This window comes from Leguminivora glycinivorella, chromosome 5, assembly GCF_023078275.1.
Source record: "Leguminivora glycinivorella isolate SPB_JAAS2020 chromosome 5, LegGlyc_1.1, whole genome shotgun sequence".
In the NCBI taxonomy this organism is placed as follows: Eukaryota; Metazoa; Arthropoda; class Insecta; order Lepidoptera; family Tortricidae; genus Leguminivora; species Leguminivora glycinivorella.
In genome coordinates this window covers 25865547-25884911 of record NC_062975.1, presented here as the reverse complement: position 1 = coordinate 25884911, position 19365 = coordinate 25865547, and the positions used below count along the sequence as shown (strand labels likewise).

General features: G+C 37.8%; 2 protein-coding genes across 3 annotated transcripts in view; both read left to right on the top strand.

Annotated features, from left to right (window-relative positions):
* The window catches only part of LOC125226727 (THAP domain-containing protein 2-like), a 47552-nt gene that overhangs the window by 2585 nt on the left and 25602 nt on the right, over positions 1-19365 (top strand). The window lies entirely within an intron of this gene.
* LOC125226726 (dual specificity protein kinase splB-like) overlaps positions 297-19365 on the top strand; it is a 219962-nt gene continuing 200893 nt past the window's right edge. For both annotated transcript variants that reach the window (XM_048130810.1, XM_048130811.1), the window contains exon 1: positions 297-631. In XM_048130810.1, coding sequence (XP_047986767.1) covers positions 511-631 — 121 coding nt within the window. In that variant the 5' untranslated portion in view covers positions 297-510. The remainder of the gene's footprint in view (positions 632-19365) is intronic.

The following is a 19365-nucleotide window of genomic DNA, read 5'->3' as shown; positions in this document are numbered from 1 at the left end:
ATCTGATTTATTTATATATCTCCATTTTATGTACTATAGATTATCTAAGTATAAATCAATATAAATCCAAGTTATGTTAAAACTTCAAAAGTGATTTTATATTCTATAATAAAAATCTTATATTTCAAAATTGTTTTTTATATACTTAAGTTTAACTTAGCTATAAGTAACATTTTTAATCAAATCCCATTCTCTAAAGTTTTCTCTGATAACATATCGGCATTAGAAACCTCGATGGCATCGATCGCCGCGCGCGCACCTCCCACCACTCGCCAGTCTTTCGCTCCCAACCGCTCGAGGCGCGCGTATTCCGCGTTCGAATTCAGAACGTCCGAAAACAAAACACGACAGCGTTCCAAATTCAAAAAAGTGTAATCAAAAACAGTGCAACGTGCCAGTGTTTTTATAAAGCGTGATAATTTAAAAAGTTGCGAGTGAAAATGTGACTGTGTTTAAAATGGGCCTTGATTTCGCGCGAAGCGTTACATTCGAGTACTGTTTGTAGTTAAGATGCGTGAGTTTTTAAGGATTGTTTTGGTGTGTGCGTGTGCATTGCTTTTGACGGTATGTTGTGAGGACAGTGAGGAACTGGATTCGAGGGGTGAGAAGGATGAGAAAGGGCTCCCAACAGGTATGGAATGCTAATATTTTAATGGGGTCAGCCGGCCTTGTAATATTAATGTGAGTTCTGCGAAGATTTCTAATGTAAGTACTTAGGTACTTGCCTACTTGGTTACCTTCATACTTTCGTTTCACTCAGGCAAGTATCTTGCAGTAAAATTGTATAGGTACGCCGCATCACGGTGGCAAACGAGCGTCCGGTCCGGTAGATTGTAAACAAACAGTTTGTAGCCTATGGATACAAGATACAGTTTACTGTGGTATCCTTTGCAGATATCGCAGCGCATATTCAGCGGAATATTTAGTCTTTATTCTTTATTATTTATTATTTTCTATGTATATATGTATTTGTATATTATATATATCGTTGTCTGAGTACCCACAACACAAGCCTTCTTGAGCTTACCGTGGGCCTCAGTCAATCTGTGTAAGAATGTCCTATAACATTTATTAATATTTATTTATTTATTTATTAATATTTATTGATTGTAGTCATGTTATGATACATTAGGTGTTACACATTAAATAAATAAATATAAATATTATAGGACATTCTTACACAGATTGACTGAGTCCCACGGTAAGCTCAAGAAGGCTTGTGTTGTGGGTACTCAGACAACGATATATATGATATACAAATACTTATATACATAGAAACCATCCATGAGTCCATGACTCAGGAACAAATATCTGTGCTCATCACACAAGTAAATGCCCTTACCGGGATTCGAACCCTGGACCGCGGCTTAGCAGGCAGGGTCACCACCGACTAAGCCAGACCGGTCGTCTTGACATTGGAGAGGTAGGTACCAGTGGCGGCTGGTGTAAATTTCTGCTAGGCAACACTGAGCAAAACAAAACCTACCTTAACATTAGGTACTTTTACTAAGTAATCAATTTTAGGCAAGCCGGTAGGAATCGGCTTGTATGGACCAGCCGCTGCTGGTAGGTACATGACACCCTGTAAGGGTATTCAATATTTCCATCAAAGACGAAAATAGGAATTACTATTTTGCGAATTTTTCAAAGCTAAAAAGTGTTTCTGGAGGTAGGAAAGCGTAGAGCGAGTTTATGAAGGCACCACCAGGCACCAATAAACAACATTCATTGTCATCATCTTGCCATTTTTACCACTGCACAATCATCATCATTTCAATCGTTAATCGCCCACTGCTGAGCATAGGCCTCCCTTCGTGTACGCCACTTATCCCGGACATCCGGTCCTGTAGGCCTAGCACATGATTGCCGCGAGAGTATGTCGCCGCGAGATAGATCACACGTCTTCTTCTGTATTAATGACATAAGGACGGGTAGTCTTATCTCGCGGCAATCATGTGCTAACCCTGCTGGGCTAGTATCATCCAGAGGTACCCGCAGTTTTTTTAATGTCGCCAATCCAACGATGTCAGTTGCTTCGTACATTCGAAAGCGGCCACCATTCTGTCAACATTTTGGTCCACCCGCCATCGCCCTGTGCAAAACAAACTGTAAAGGAGAAAACGCCCCAAATGTCCCAAAAACCTACATGTCTTCACTTCACCAAAATCTGTTACATACTCGCAGCGGTACTCTCAATTGGAAATGCATGTTTCTTATCGTGTTTGTATGTAATGTACGTCAACGTCAGACGTGCCGAATGTAGGCATTCCTACTGCACGTTTGGCAGAGATTTATAAGGTTTGACACGAACGGTTTGTACCGTTTTAGGTAGTTTTGCGAAGCCATTTACTGACAAAAAAATAGTAAAATGCACAGTAACTCCCTATCCCTAATATTTCGTTTCCATTCAAAACCTCTTTCCGCGTCCCAATCCATTAAAATTTCGCCTGTTTTTGTAAAATAGGAATTAACTTTTGTATATAATATTGTCTTCGGTTACCGCGATAGTTACTCATGAAATAAAACTATGGAAACGGATTAAATCGCGTATAATGAATTTAAAATACATCCCGACGTTTCGAACTCTTTACAGCGTTCGTGGTCAACGGTTTTGTATATAAATTCGCGAATTTCGGTTTTGCCCTATGGTTGACTGGTAGAGATTGCCTTAAGGCATTAAGTCCGCCATTTGTACTTTTTTTCAATTGTGCAATAAAGTTTAAATAAATTCTAGACTGTAATCTTGACTTAGTGAATTTCGCAATATTTTCATGACTCAATATAGCTAAATAACGTATAGTATATTGTATGCAGATAGGTAGGTAACTTCTGTTAATATATCGATATTTTGTAGTCGATCCCGTTTTGATAATATTTTCCATTTTATGAAACGCTTTCCAATTTTTCCAATTCATGGGATCACCTGTAGGCCTAGCACATGATGGCCGCGGGAGTATGTCGCCGCGAGATAGATGCCACGTCTTCTTCTAACTGTATTAATGACATAAGGACGGGTAGTCTATCTCGCGGCGACATACTCCCGCGGCCATCATGTGCTAGGCCTACAGAGTGTTCCACTTAGGAGATTTTAATGGATACCTACTTATTGTGTCCATTTCCGCCCTTATACCTTCGTTTTAACCACTTACATATTAGGCTCTACGAGATATAGACCTATGTACCTTTCAAACCCTCAGGCCTCACCTGTTGATGGACACACATATAAAAATCACAAGAATCTCTTTTCTCGAGTTTGCCATGTAGACGAAAACAACCGGGCATACGAAACCACTTTTGTCTAAACTACGTTGACAATAATAGTATACATTGTGCAACAAGGGGAGGAAGTTGAATATTACTAACGAGAGTAAGTTAAATCGCGACGGCTTGCCGGAGCGATTTAAAGATTCGAGTTAGTAATATTCATACTCCCCGAGTTACACACAATGTTTTTCATCACACTCGCAATGTAAAAAATATGTAAAAAGATGTAAAAAAGTTAAGTACCGTACAAGAAATTTCATTATTCCCTTGGGAGAACGATTTTTCTATAACTCACGCTCCGCCTGCGTGCAATAGCACCGCCGTGAGTTAATTCAGAGGCCGACAACATCGAACATATATCGCCTTCCGTGTACAGTCAACATAATGCGGGCAAAGTGGCAATAATACGTATACACAATTTTATTGCTTATACGTTAAGGTTGTAGATACATATTTTTGGCACTTACTTCGCATATATATTTAATAGCTTGACTGTACGAGACTTAAACGCTCTTACGCAACCAGTGGGCGATATTTCCATAAAACAAGCCGTGCAGACATATTGGAAAAGAGAACATGTCTATGAGTGTTTATGTAAAGTTTATGGCAACAGAAATAGAGGCGAGAGAAACTGAGGGTTGTAATACTTGTAATGGTTACTTTGGCCACACCTCGGACACTGCCGATCAAATATATGAAGGAGGCGCGTTCCCAGCACACACTCTTAAGCTCGTATAAGTGAACGCGGTGAACTATGCTTGTATGAGTGAAATATGACAGGTCAACGGTTCGCGTTTTTGACAGGCGGTAACTGTGAGGTAACCGAGAGGGGGATGGGCGGCACTTTCTGCGGGGAGCGGGAGTGGCCATACTGTACGATAGTACTCTTTATTATACTGTGCTTTGGCTATGTTGGTGGCAAGAATTTGAGTTGAGAATTTACCGATATCTTTAAAATTGCCAGAAACGCTTTGCGGACCATTTAAAATTCCTAATTACCGAAGAACATGTCATAGGTACAGTAAGCTGCAGAGAAAAGGAGACCCCCTGCGATACAAATTTGCAGCTGACTGTACATAAGAAGCAAAGGCTGAAAAACGTCAGTCTGATCGTCAGCATGATCGAAAAATCCAAACTAAAAATTGATCAAACATGTGAGTAAGTCAGACCCAAATAGGGTTGAAACAGGGATGGAAGAATAAGTGTTTTTGAAAAAAAAATTTTTTGGCACAAGCTTTTATCACCGACTGTACCTTTCTTTCAACAGTCATCTACTGCTCTCCGAGACGTACCTAAAAACCCCTTACTCGATGGGGATACGACGTATCATAACAGAGTTCCTATGACCACCTTTCTGCTCTATCATCAGATCAGCTCCATTGTACCTTATTATTGCATTGTCACGTGTTACATGTGTGCAAAATCTTAGCTCAATCGGAAACCGGGAAGTGGGTCAAATTTAGCTTCTACGTTTTGACCCAAAATAACGTAATAACAAGGCAAGTAGATGAGAATAAAAAGCTTGTAAAAAGAAAGCAGAAATTTAAGTGCTTGCCATTTTGAAACACACGGTATTTCAACATCTAGAGGTAGGTACTCTTACCGAGGTTTTCCAATAGGTTATTTGAGTGTACAAAGTAAAAAGTCAATTAAGAACGGTTAAAAAATATACTCAAATACTTAATCCAAGGCCAATATTGACCTTCCTTGAGCACAAAACAAGTGATTCACAAAATCAACGCAAAAGGGTCCGCAAACTTGTTCGTAACCGGTTTCTGCCTAATATTTTAATAAAAACATGATTACATTAAAGTCCAAATGGTTGTTAAAGATACGTATCTTCATATATATATTGTTGTTCATTGTCAGTGTCGAATTGATTGGTCATGTTATTGCGTATAGCGATTTTTTGTTCCTTATTCATGGAATCCAAACATCTCGTGTATATGTACAGTTTCCTGACGTCAACATCATGATGAAAACATACATTTATTTTTAGAAAAAAAAAAAAAATCACATTTCACATTGGGTATTCTAAGTAATGCAGACACACATATTACATTAGTAGGTACACGATCCAGTCAATGACCCGTAGGTATCAAGGAACTCGTCCAAAGTATAGCAAGCCATTTCGAGTAGGATGGATTTTAGTTTGCGGACAAATATTGCATCGCTAGAAGCTTGCTTTATGTCATCATGCAGTACATTGTAAAGTCTGATACCCATTACATGCACAGACTTTCTAGTTTTTGCGAGGCGGCACGCTGGCACGACCAGCTGGTTACGCCTGCGCGTCACGCTGCCCCTGAGTTGGCTATGAGTGGGGATCAGATGAAGGTTTTGTCTGACGTATTTGCATGCTTCGATTATGTACACACTTGGCAACGTAAGTATTTTACAACTTCTAAAAAGTTCCCTAGCTGGATGGTCAAGCGGTTTTCTAGTTAGAATGCGAAGGGCACGCTTTTGTAATTTGAACATTCTCTCACGGTCCGCAGCAGTACCCCACAGGTCGACACCGTAGGTTAATATAGAATGGAAGTACCCATAGTAGGCACTCTTTCGGTTCTCCTCGGACAGACTGTGAGTTAGCCTAGACAAAGCGAAGCACGCAGATGCGAGACGTTTACACGTCATGTCTATATGGGGTGCCCACGTCAGTCCTGAATCAATTACAAAACCCAAGTATTTAACTTCATGTACGTGTGGTACTGGAGTATTGTTTAAAACAATACTCGGAGTATTTTCATTTCTTCTTAATTGGAAGTACATTATGTTTGTCTTATCCACATTCAAAAGCATGCCATTAGCACTGAACCAATCAGATATCTTTTTTGCTGTTTGAGCTAGTTTTATTTCTAAGCTAGGGAAATCGTCGGCTGCAGTTATTACACACGTGTCGTCGGCAAACATAACGTACTCCGCGTCATCGGATCTATTATTAATAGGTGATAGGTTCTAAAATATGTGCAAACAATGGCGTGACTAACTTTCATTAATTGGGCACTTCATTAATCAATAAGATTTGTTATATTGCACCAATTTCCGAGGTAAATTGTATTGGTAAGTTTACCTATTAAACGTTACAATAGAATATGGTGAATCAACTTTTTCTTGCCTGTTATTGCCATGGTTACGGTCCCCTGAGTCATGCTGATTTTATGCAAAATTATGCTACTGAAATTATGCAAGCATGCATGTAGTCCATGTTTGTAGGTGGAAAATTAAGTAAAGGGCTTGTTAACACCAGAAAAATGCATGTTATGTAGCATAATTTTGCATAAAACCAGCGTGACTCGGGGGACCGTAACCATGGCAATGACAGGCAAGAAAAAGTTGATTGACCCAATAATTTAAGGTACCGTTCCGTATCTAACACATTCGAATATTTAAAATTTATTTAATTCCCTTCTACCAAGTACCAACAATGCTTCTTTGCAGATGTTTTTATAGCAAATACGAATTTGACTTCTAAAAGATCCACTTTGCAATAAATTGCGAAGTAGTTTTTAAAGAAATGACTAGTCGTTTCACTATATTGAAGTGGCCTCTGCGGTTTTTGAATTGTCTGAGAAAATTGCATAGCTTTTTGTATTGTCATTTCGCTGCATATGTGATTGTCTAGTTCTTAGTTTAATTGAACCAACTGCATTTGATGAACAGATCAAAGGTGGAGTTAGCTTAATCTTTCTTAGGCACATTTTTTGTCACTTAGCGCCGTATACGTATAGGTACTTACATACCATACGTTTACCGATATATTTGTAGCACATAATATTTAACCCTTAAATGCATGGTGATGTATATATGCATCATATATTTGATGGCCCGTGGCTCGATATGTAGCTATACAAAATCACATTTATTGCTTAATTATTATTCATTATTTATTATTATTTAATATACAATTAAATCAATTAAATAATATAATGATTTACTATTTATTATTTAAGGATTAAGATGAAATGACGGAAAAGTGTGAAATACAGGACGATGGCGATTTTTAGTATGTGATTTAGGCTGATTTTTTCGGAGTTAGTAATTAGTTCATGTTTAAACATTTTATCATAAAGGTTTCACAAATAGTGTACCTTTTTAATACTTAGTAGTATTTTTTTTAAAATAAAACTTACCAATTACGACATATTTATATAAATAAGATTTGGCCTATTTAACTTCTAACACTGATTTAGTATAAAAATAGATCTTAAATATTTTTTTATTTTTTTTACCAGAGTCAGAAAACCATTGTCTATCACATATATATATATATATATATATGTATTAATATTCGTTAAAAGAAAAATTCATGCATTTAAGGGTTAAATACGAATTGTCCGTTTTGCGTTGAGCATAATTATGTAAACATTCGGTTTTACACGTGCCTTATCGACACATACAGTTGTATGTCGGTTTTATGACTAGCATGAGTACTGAATAAGTTTTACGTGCAAAAATGACTAATAACTTGTTTGTTATTGCTCTTAAAGTAAAGAAACCTGACAGCCTGTGTAAATAAATATATACCTTATGTATTAAGTCATAGTTAGCTTGGTCAATTAGTCATCCTCGAATTAAAATGGACAGAAAAATCTCGTGTCATTTTCTAGTTACTAGGTACATCATTAAAACGACATGAGCAGAGCACATTATCTAAGTAGAACATAGAACACACATTTTGCATCGACTAACAGAAGAAAGTGAGGCTATGTCATTTTAAACAGGACGACAGCGTCGACAGTTTTCCAAAAAAACTAGTCCTTAATGTTATTGCCTCACTTTGGCATTCCAAATTCTATGCAGAGTTAACTTGGTCCCACCCTATTGCTTAGTAGTTTTCGACACTTCGCTCTATCGGTCACTCTGATTGTATCAATAACGCAATCGGATTGTAAAATTAACGATAGGAGGATGGCTCTAACAGCTGTCAACTCACAAAATGGCGGACGAATCAAAATGGCCTCCCACTGTGTTGTTGCATTGCATCGCTGCCCTTTATCCAGCAAGGGAGATATTGGGAAATTATACAAAATTGAGGCTATTGTATTATCTATACTCTTCGCGATTTGTAATCTTTATTGCAAAGAAATAAGACCCAAAAATAGTGTTGTTTGGTAGCATGTCAAATGTAATCAATCAGGCATTGTTGTCAGTAATAAGGCTACATATTGATGGTCAATTTGTTATGATGCTGAGAAAGTTGCCACACCAGTTACCAATTTGCTCTTGACCGTCAAATTTCGAAATGTTTTGGATTAGCTTACAATACGTAGTCATCTTTGTGTTGTGGCTATCATCAGATTGCGACAGTCTAAAGCCAAGGCTTGAAATTAACTAGCGTTCATGATCGTCCGATTGTGGGTTATTGATATGGTATCAATACAGAAATCAATTGATGTTGCAAAATTTACGAATTTGGTATTCGTTTGAAAACATGATATTCTGTTGTTCAACTCCATAGAGATGGTCAACTCTTTCTCATGCAATGCTTTAGCTTGCAGTGTTAGGCAATCGATTAAACAGTTTTTAACTTAAAACTATTTTTAGGGTTCCGTACCTCAAAGAGGAAAAACGGAACCCTTATAGGATCACTCGTGTGTCTGTCTGTCCCTCTGTTACAGCCGATTTCTCCGAAACTACTGGACCGATTTACTTGAAATTTGGTACACATATGTAAACCTGTGGCCCAAAGACGGACATGTAATTTAATTAAATGAAATTTAATCATAGGGGTCACTTTTGGGGGGTAAACTTGAAAATTAAAAATCAAAGTTATTAAAACTATATTGTGTTATATATCAAATGAAAGAGAATTTTATGAGCATTTGAAATATATATTTTTTTAATTTTTAATTTTGGTACTTTAGAAGTAATTTAAGAAAATAGACAAAAAATGACCATTCCCCCCTTATCTCCGAAACTACTTAGCGTAAAATTTTCAAAAAAATACACGAGATAGCCCTCTACCTGTAGATTACAGGAAAACCTATTAGAAATCTACAGTCAAGCGTAAGTCGGACTTACGAGAAAAAAACTCAAATTAAGATTTTCACTCACTGACGCTGCAAGCAGTTACTAAACGTCTTAAAATTGTGTAAGCGTGATGGACAGGTAGAAAGAAATTCATTTCTGTCTTTTCTTTTTAGAAATTGTTCAATTTTTTTTTCATTTGCCAAAATGACTTAAGTTCCTACTAAAAAGGAGGCGCTTAAGCCCGTTTGTAAGTGGACTGAGCAAAATTTTGTTCAAATCGGTCCAAAAAAGGTCTCTGTTAACGAAAACATAGAATTTGTGCCAACGACAGCCCAAATCTGAAGTCCATTTTGCTCTATCTCTTATCGTTTCCGAGATATATACGTAAAGTCTTGAAAGTGCGAAAAGTTAACTTTGCCATCACAGTCGTTCAGGCGCTCATGAGTTCTTTGTATGGAAAAGTCGAAAACCGACTCGCACTTGACCAATGTTCATAGAACGTGTTGTGGTTTTTTACGCGGGTCCGCGACTGACGACGTTCGAATGTTTTGTTCGGAAATGTTTGAGGGTGGTTTCTTTGAAACGTCGCCGGCGGCGGGTGGTTCGACGGGCGAAGGTCACACGCCGCACGCGACGGTCTGTATTCGTTTTTTACAATAGCAACGGACGGCGGGTGGCGTCTTGATATGGAAAATGACTGACTTCACTAAAGATAATGATGAACTCATTGAGGTAATACTAGAGAGGACACTGTGAGCAAAACCTTTGCGCTACAAACATAAGTCCATTGGACTTATGTTTCTGCCTGCACACAAATAAAATGTAAAAATGCCTTCCTGCGCAACAAGATGCTGTTTAAGCCATACGAGAAAATCGAATAAAACTGACGTGTCACATTTAATCGGTTAGTATACACGCTATGTTAATCGATCTTTATTTAAGTAATTATTTCAATGAAGGGACGCGCTCCTCAAACGCGAAGCTATCGCTGCCATTTTGTTGAACGAAATCATAGATTAATCGCATCATAATCGCACAGACTTGACATGTAGGTAATGAAGTATAGTAATTGTGATTATATTCTGTTTGTAATATATAAAAGAGAAATGTTAAATTTATTTCACGTTATACTTATGAATACTACACAGTTCTAACACGAGTTGTAATCGATATTTTCATACAATAATAACTTATGATTTTTTTCAAGGGCAATTAAAGTAGGTATTCGCACCCGCGACCAACAGCGTGTGGCACAGCGGCACATGCGGCTCACATCCAAACGCCGCCGGGCGCGTGTGACGGGCCAGAGAAACCAGGGCCTTAGGGCTAGATGATTATCGCCGCGCCGCAGAGGACGCGCTGAGGGGGGGGCGGTGCCTACAGCAGTTGTAGTTGTATGCATACCTAGCTCACGCACACAGACGCGTCCGCCAGGGGCGGCTCACTCCGCTATCCTATCGCCGCGCTACAAGTATATCCTGGAGGCCGCGAGCTGTGGCCGCGAGTTCGCGGCCTACTCAGGGGTGGCGCACATTCTTACGGAATGCACGTTCGCACTTTCTATTGTTACTTTACGTCGCGAGGTTTTTTAAGCGATGTCCGCGGGTGGAATGGCTAATAATACTTAATTAAATAGACATATTGAATAAAATAAATACCAAAAGATATTCTTATACAGATCTACTACTGATTAAGTCCCACGGAAAAGTTCAATAAGGCTTGTGATGTTGGAACCTTGAACAAAAATATATAAATACAGCGTATATACCTAGAAAGTACTCAAGACTTGAATATAATAATATAACATTTAATGTGAGTATTAATTCGTTTGGATCCATTGGTAACCCTATCACCGGACGCCGCGCACGTGCGGCTTGTTTCTTTGTAAGAATGTTGTAGGTATTTAAAAAGGCGGCATTTCGGAAACATCAAAGCAGTGGGCCTTCTTTACTTGTGCTATTATATATTCTGTGGCGCCGCGCCGGTGTCCACGTGCGCTCTCTGCAGTTTGCGCTGCCGCTGCCACAAAACGTTTACCTACTCCGTGTAATACTGATAAAAGAAAGTATTGACATGAATTCACACGTTTCGGAAATGACTGTAGGTATTTTAAATATTTTAGCACAATATGTTTTTTGCCTCTTATTGCCTAATTATACAATATATACATACCTACTATGGCAACTCTATCACAGCGCAGAATATGCAGAAGCCACATGGTGGTCTGCGACAGAAACTCAATAGACATTTTTAGAGTTTTTAAAATAAGTACCTAAGTAGGTACGTGAAGTAACATGGTAAATTAAAAAAATATCATTCGATACTTATTGCGAAGGTGTAAACAATATCCTTCGTTTTGCCACATATCAATAATTACCTATCTATATTAAATTCATTAATCCGTATACATTACATTTTTACAGTACGGTAATACTCACCCCGTTATTCATAAACGTACACTAAGTTATCAAGCCGATAAAGTTCGGTTGCCTTTCCGACGTATTGGTGTGATAGAAAGGGACAAACGAACTTTATCGGCTGGATAACTTTAGTGTATGTTTATGAATAAAGGTGTTAAAATTTATAGCTACAAAATTTTACATAAAACACCTTCTTTAAAATAAAATAAAAAATGTTGAATTTGGTTAACATTATAAAAGACCTCACGCAAGCTGTGCTAATTAGTTCGCGAATTCGTCGAGAGGTGGCGCTAAACACAATTATGCTCATTAGAGAACCTATACTTCTAGCCTAGCCCAGTCTTTAGACTTATGTGAGTAACGTAAAAGCACCTAATAGTTTTGTAGGTACGGAACCCTCGGTGGGCGAGTCCGACTCGCACTTGGCCGGTTTTTTATTTGTAGGAACCTATTATAACTTGTACTGTGCTATCTCATTCATTTTAACATTTTAACTTACTATTGAATATCAAATATAATCTAGAAAGCTAGTGTATCTCCGTTGAAAATCCTTCTTTTCAGAGTACTAGAGTCAGACCAAGATACGGTGGTAACGATTTAGATATCTCTGCCTTAAGGCTTAAGTAAACGTCATAATTTTCTTAACTTAGATTGACATGACATTACTTTATTTTAGCTCGAATGTTTACATTCAACGTAGGCTTGCAGCATGATCCTCCTTGCGTTATCCCGGCATTTGCCACGGCTCATGGGAGCCTGGGGTCCGCTTTGGCACTAGTTTTACAACATCGCCTTTCATTGTTTTAAAGTATTTTCAAAGTACAAGAAACTTCGGAAAGTAGTACTAGGAAACGCGAGTAAACATGAATGTCCGAAGCGAATGCGAAACGCACCTTCCTGCGCGCACAATGGAAGTGCGCTTCCTGAATTAAAAGTTATTTACATACGCTAACAATGCTACTGCTATTTTTAACAAATTCAAAATTTAGAAGACGTTTGTTGATTTTAAGATCGTAAATGTTTTGATTACAACAAGAAGACCGCTGGACACACGGATGGACCGATTGATTAGGAACTGAATCTTGCAGAAATTGATGAACCTCTTCTAATTTTAGAAGAACAACTAAGAATCCCTATTAAAAATATATTTTGCACCAATTCATGTGGTCGCTGTTTATTATTTGAGTTCACAAGGGATCATTATGTCGCTAATTGCTAGAATTTCTGACTCTGTACGGACCATGATCTTCGAGTTTATCGTGCTGTTGAATTTAAATATTTACTGTCCTATTTGTGGTATTGGGAAGTAGTTCCTATAAAGTTTGCTCGATCTCCGTATTGCTAAAAAGGGTTCCATAATTATGTCCAGGAAGAAAATTTATCTGGCGGTCCACAGCTTACCTAAACAGTACCGTTATTTGCTTTTTAGTTCTCTAACCTTTTAAAAGATTTGAATATGTTGTATGATGCTTGAGAGTTTTAAGGTGTCTTTAATTCGTTTTTTATTTAAACATCATATCGGTATCAACATTACCTGCCTACTAATCCATGGACCGCATAAGTTCAGCAAGCATCGAAAAGTTTGCGTATGGTTGTTTGAGAGATCCATCGGGTTCTATAAGTAAAAAATAGTTGTGTTGTTAATTAAAGTGGCTTTAGTTTATTTTTAGATAATGTTATCACTAAGCAACAGTTTTCCGAACACCTGCGCTCAAGGCGCGACGTCCTGCTTTGTGCCGAACAATGCCTGGGAGCGTTTTCACTGGCCTTTGCTGCATTTTACACACGCATTGTTTGGATTTACGAGTGTGGCAACGTCTATTGATAGCTTATTTAGTGGTATTTCATTAAAGTTAACACAAAGCAAACAATAGAGGATTTAAGGACAAATGGCTGTTTGGCTGTGACAAGTGACAGGGCCAAACATTATGGTTTCTGCACGGGTGGCCTTTGGCGATGGTAAATGGGTCAACAGCCCGGGGCCTCACGTTTGCGAGGGCCCCTCAGAGGGTTTGTCGCGAAGACAGCTCAAAGATTTGTCACCCAAGGTTTTGCAAATGCTAAGGCCGCTCCTGGGTTTCTAGGTATTAAAGCAGACCTGGGTGCCTAGACTAGGAGAAAATCGATCGCGTTTCGACCACAAATACTTTGTGTATCTCTATCACTCTTCATATCAGGAACAGTGATAGCTGCTTAAATTGCGTTTCGACCGCTACGGAGCGTATACGATTATGACTTTGGCCAGGCATCTAAAAATCTTTTCTACGGCATTGTTTTTAGTTTAAGTTCTATCTATCTGTGTCTATTGGTGCTATAAAAGATTGATAAAGAGAGCGTAATCCATTATATTTTCATACAAATTATCTGTTTTGATAGATGCTTAAAGTCTCAACTCTCTTATTGCAGTTTGTTACCTCTTCAATATCATCAACAAATATAGAAATTATCCACAGAGCGAAGCGAGGTCTTAGGGTCAACTACGGGCGCGAACTTTCATGTTTCTTCCATAGTAACATGTTGCTTTGAACATGTTTGTAATTTTGCAGGAACATGAGTCATGACTAGTCTAGTAGTTTAGACATTGCGATTTCAAAATGAGATTACCTGCTGTATTTAAGTTGGATAAAGAGTATGGAGATAGAAATTTGCAAATTGACTAGAACTAGAACCCTTTACCGAATCGCTAGATCTGATCAGAATTGGAATCTAGAGCAAATTAAAGTTTCGGTTTCGTTACGACCAAAACCTGTGAGTGTTGAATTACGTTAAGGTTCTACTATTCTTCGCAGAGCCTATGCGTAAAAAACGGTTTTGGAATGTAAGAACTAAGACAGACAACCCATAGTTTCTTATGACTTTTTAAAGTAATAATCTTGTGTCCGCCTGCAATATCGTTATCTATTGAGTGGTTTTGGCATAAAATCTGGCTCCAGTCGGACACTTCAAAAACCTCTGTACCTCGTTGTAGCTCTGCTGCAACAATTAAGACTTGAGATTATAAATCCGTTACCAAACGCGCTCTCAGCTGTTTTTCCTCCACATAACACTTGCAAAAAACGGATATTACCAAACTGCGATACGTACTCATTGTAAACGAAACCAAGAACTGCTAGCCAACACTCCACAACCAACCTTAAACCTTCAAAACAAAGTTTATTTTACAATTGAGTTGTAAGTTTCGCAAGTGGCTAGTGGCCGGAACGGTTCGAGGTTCATTCAAGAATTTACACGCATTACAACGGCACCGAAAATGCATTGCATGCATCTCACTCACTCTTAAGTACAAGCACATATATGCGAGTGTGATGTAGTAATGTTCTTAATTTTTGGTACATAGTTTTCTTGTCTGAATTTTCTCTAGTATGAGCAACTTATGCCTTTGAGGTTAAGTTTGGTAAACGCGTGGCAAGGTTTTCGGAGATTTGAACGGAATATTTTGAGAAGCGTGAAGTGCTTTATGCTTCTGGTATTTAAGTATTCTTATTCGTATGTTTATGTTTCGACAAGTGCATACTGCAATTGATATAGTCAGCAATTGAACACGATTTTAATAATACCTAATAGATTAAAAGTTAATATTTATTTTGCATCGTCAACAATTAAAGTGGTTTTGTCGTTTGATTTAATAATATATTCGCTAGTTGGAATAACAAAATCATAGAAACTGCTTCACTTGCTTATATATTGAGTTATCGAATGTATATTTTACAAATCGTTATAATAATATTCGTATTTATCTAACATATCATGACAAAATTTTATGGATGTCTCCCACGCTCTATTTGAATACTTTAACAACTCATTCAATGTCCAAACTAAGATAGCAATAAATATAACTTATTAAAACATACTTATGAGTTTAAAAGCAGCAACATATTTATTGAAGGCCTCATTAAGTAATTTAACTCATATAAGTAATTCTTATTCTTCCGCTCCAAAAAATCTTTTAAAAACCACAAACGTTAAGCTTCTTAAATACATTATTCATTAACTTTAGGATTACAATAAAAAGGTCATGTGCAATTATAGTAATCTTAAGCGTTAGGTTTAACAAACCTTCACGACTCCCACCGAGGCTGCGCAAGCGCAGACCAAACCATGCGCAGGAGTTGATTTAAAATAACCTTTTTGTGAACGGATTAGGAGTCATTACAACTGCTTTATTTACATGGTTTCTTCATTTAAATACAAATAATTATATGCGTTTAAGCCAAGCAATAATAAATTTTATTTCTATAGCATTTAATGCTTTGATGTATGTTTTGTTATAAATCTCTGCGTGGGGACTAGTGACGGTTAATGTTCGTAAAGTGTATGACATACAATGATTACACACTATGTTAACGGACTTTATGATGTTCCAAAACGTTTGCTATAAGCACACCTCGGACATCAAATATATGAAAGAGGCGCGTTCCTAGCACACAGTCTAAGCTCGTGTAGCTGAACGCGTACTATGCTTGTATGAGTGACATGACAGGTCTACTGTTCGCGTTTTTGACAGGCGGTAACTGTGAGGTAACCGAGAGGGGGTGGGCGGCACTTTCAGCGGGGAGCGGGAATAGCGATACTGTACGATAGTACTCTTTATTATAATGTGCTATAAGGTTATTTACGGACACGGATTGCCCGATTCGAACACTTTAAGATATCACACTGATATGATGCTGATCTGTCACTGATAAAAGTGACGTTTGATAAAATGTGACTTTTGACATAAAGAGATTAATGTCGTATCGCTGTGACATCTCTAATAATCAACTTTGAGCTGGACTAGCATTATAAATTGATAGCAGTGTGGGTACAGGCTTGCCCTTCACGGTACAAATCCACCTGACTGCCCCGCAAATGTGAGTAATGTGTTGATTAATTTATTAATTGTAATGACCTACCTATTATAATTATATGGATCATTCACGATTTTTTGATATTTAAACAATGAGCTAATGTTAAATTCAGCGTAACATTGGATCCAACTGTCTGGGCGGGGCGGAATGTCAATCGTGATGTGTGTACATGCCCTTCACGGTACTAATCCACTTGACTGTCCCGCAAATGTGAGTAATGTAGTGATTAATTTATTAATTGTAATTACCTAACTATTACAATTAAATGGATCATTCTCGATTTTTTGATATAAACAAATAATAATTACCAAAGCTAATGTTAAATTCAGCGTAACATTGGATCCAAGTATCTGGGCGGGGCGGAATGTCAATCGTTATGTGTGTACATGCCCTTCACGGCACTAATCCACCTGACTGTCCCGCAAATTAATGTGAGTAATGTAGTGAAGTGATTAGTTTATTCATTGTTATTATGTCTATTAAATGGATCTTTAGCGTTTTTTTTGTAGGCATGGTGTTTATTTTAAAGTAAACCAATGTTCTTGATGACCCGATTTTTCACTGGTGGTAGTTTTTATTTATAAATAAAATTTGATAATGTTTCCTATTTCGTGCAATACATATGTCGCAAAATAGTTTCCCCAAAGTTACTCTTACGGACTTTTTGTAATTTAACGGATAAGGGAATCACATTATTTTACGTTCCAAATTGGGATTCCGTGTTTATTTAGCCTAGAGTGAGAATATCTGTATACTTACTACATTCATCATAATATGTAATTTTTATAGAGTAAGTATGAAAATTTCTAAAGATTGCAAGAATAACAAATAAAAATTTAGTGCGACGATAATGACTCCATGTTAACCGGAAAAATCCTATTAATTTTCCACCACTAACACGTTTTCTATAAATTTCAAATACACTTAAAACCCACAAAATGTCGTCTTCAACGAACTGTGTCGCAAATATTGAAGTTACGAACCGGTCACATCTCCACTCGAGTCAATAGTTCACGTGTGACGTTTCGTCATACGCGCTGCGTCAAGATGTATGTATAAGTAATATTATAGGGAATAGCAACTTTTGGCTTGTAAGATTGGGAATTCAAAATACCTAATATTGTATTAAGAAAACAAGTTAATAAGCATGTCAAATTCTCTTAAGATAGAATCAAGTGCGGTTGTTAGATACGAGTAAAATATCCATAATTTTGGTTATATAGCAATACAGCTTCTAGGTTTTTAGGATTAGGTCGCCGAATATACGGTATTTGATCGAGATGGGCTGATTTTTCGGTATTCAGGCCCAAATTTTAATACTATTCGACATTTCTAGTGTCGGGTTCATCATCAACATCATCCTCCTTGCGTTACCCCGGCATTCGCCGCGGCTCATGCGAGCGGGGTCTGCTTTGGATTTCTAGTATACGGTTAAAAAGTTAAAAGTTAAAATACGTAATTTCTGTAAAACATAGAGTACCTATTACTTTGATGATTTGATCTAAAATATCTCGACAACCTTAAGCAGAAATCCGTTCTCGTCCTCCGTTCCAGAGTTCCTCCTCTTGACTCGCGTTTCACCTGTGACAGATGTGGCAAAAGGTGTCGGGCTGCCATCGGACTACTAAGCCACCAAAGACGATGTACCGGCACCACACAATAAAATCACTGCAACAATCATCTGCTAAGATGTCGTAGCCAATGATGATGATGAGATATTAGATAGATGCTAATTTAGAAATGTGATCAATATTTGTTGTTTCCGTTCACAGGTTCTCCTTGACTTTATAATCGTCATTTGGTCAAAACATCTCCATGCATCAATGAGGAAAAATATGTCCCCACGCTTACCAAGAAATGTGACCTTAGGTTTATTATTGACCAAATATTTTATTACTAGTTTCTAGTAATAACAACGCCTATGATCCTTCTTCATTCTTCATTTGTTTGTGCTATGTATTTATTTTGAACATTGATTCTATTTATTGTGATTTAAGAGCGTTGTCATTGTATTTCTATCCACATGGTTTCTGTCAGAGCTTTTGATGAATGTATGTCATATTACTTTTGATGACATGTTTAACTACATCAGAGAGTAGGGCAGTAGGTACCTCTTATCACAGGTAAATATTGAATTGAAAAGAGGTACTTTTCAGCATTTAATGCAAACGGTACCTAAACTGTTGATTGAATACATTTTTTGTAATTATTGCAAATTCTACTAAAGCCGCTTCCAGCTAGCCTAGACGAAATGACAATCGTTAAAGCCACGTGGCGGTCGACACGCAGTCTGGCTCTGTCGCACCACTTCTGAAGAGGTGTAAAGACAGTACTTAGATACTTTACGCTTACGAAGCATAAGAGATTGTGACGTTGGATAGGTAAGGTACCCAAGTCTCTGAACGATTATTACGAGTTAGCCACCAGTGGCCCATTTCTCAAAGCTGAAAGTTGCAAGTTACAAGCGGTTGTCAATGTCTAATATGACGGGTTGGAAAGAGACTTCCGCTTGTAACTTGTAACTTTCAGCTTTGAGAAATGGGCCCCAGCTCTTGCGATTAACTGTACGTGTCACGTCATCGCCAAAGAGACGTTTTTCGCTGCCCCAGCAGAACAATAATAAAGTAAGAAATCGACTTTCATGTGACTTAGCAAGCGTTCCAGTTACGACTGCACTAATTGCGAAACGAATGCGAATATCGACTTACAACTGGGTGGCAAAAACCGCGGTTATGATACAATACTAACTTAAACGTACTGTTGCGACCTATAGGACAATTTGAACGTGCATTGATGTCAAAATGACATCATTTATATTTAGCCTTTAATGGGCCACTGTTGAGCATAGGCTTCCCTTCGTG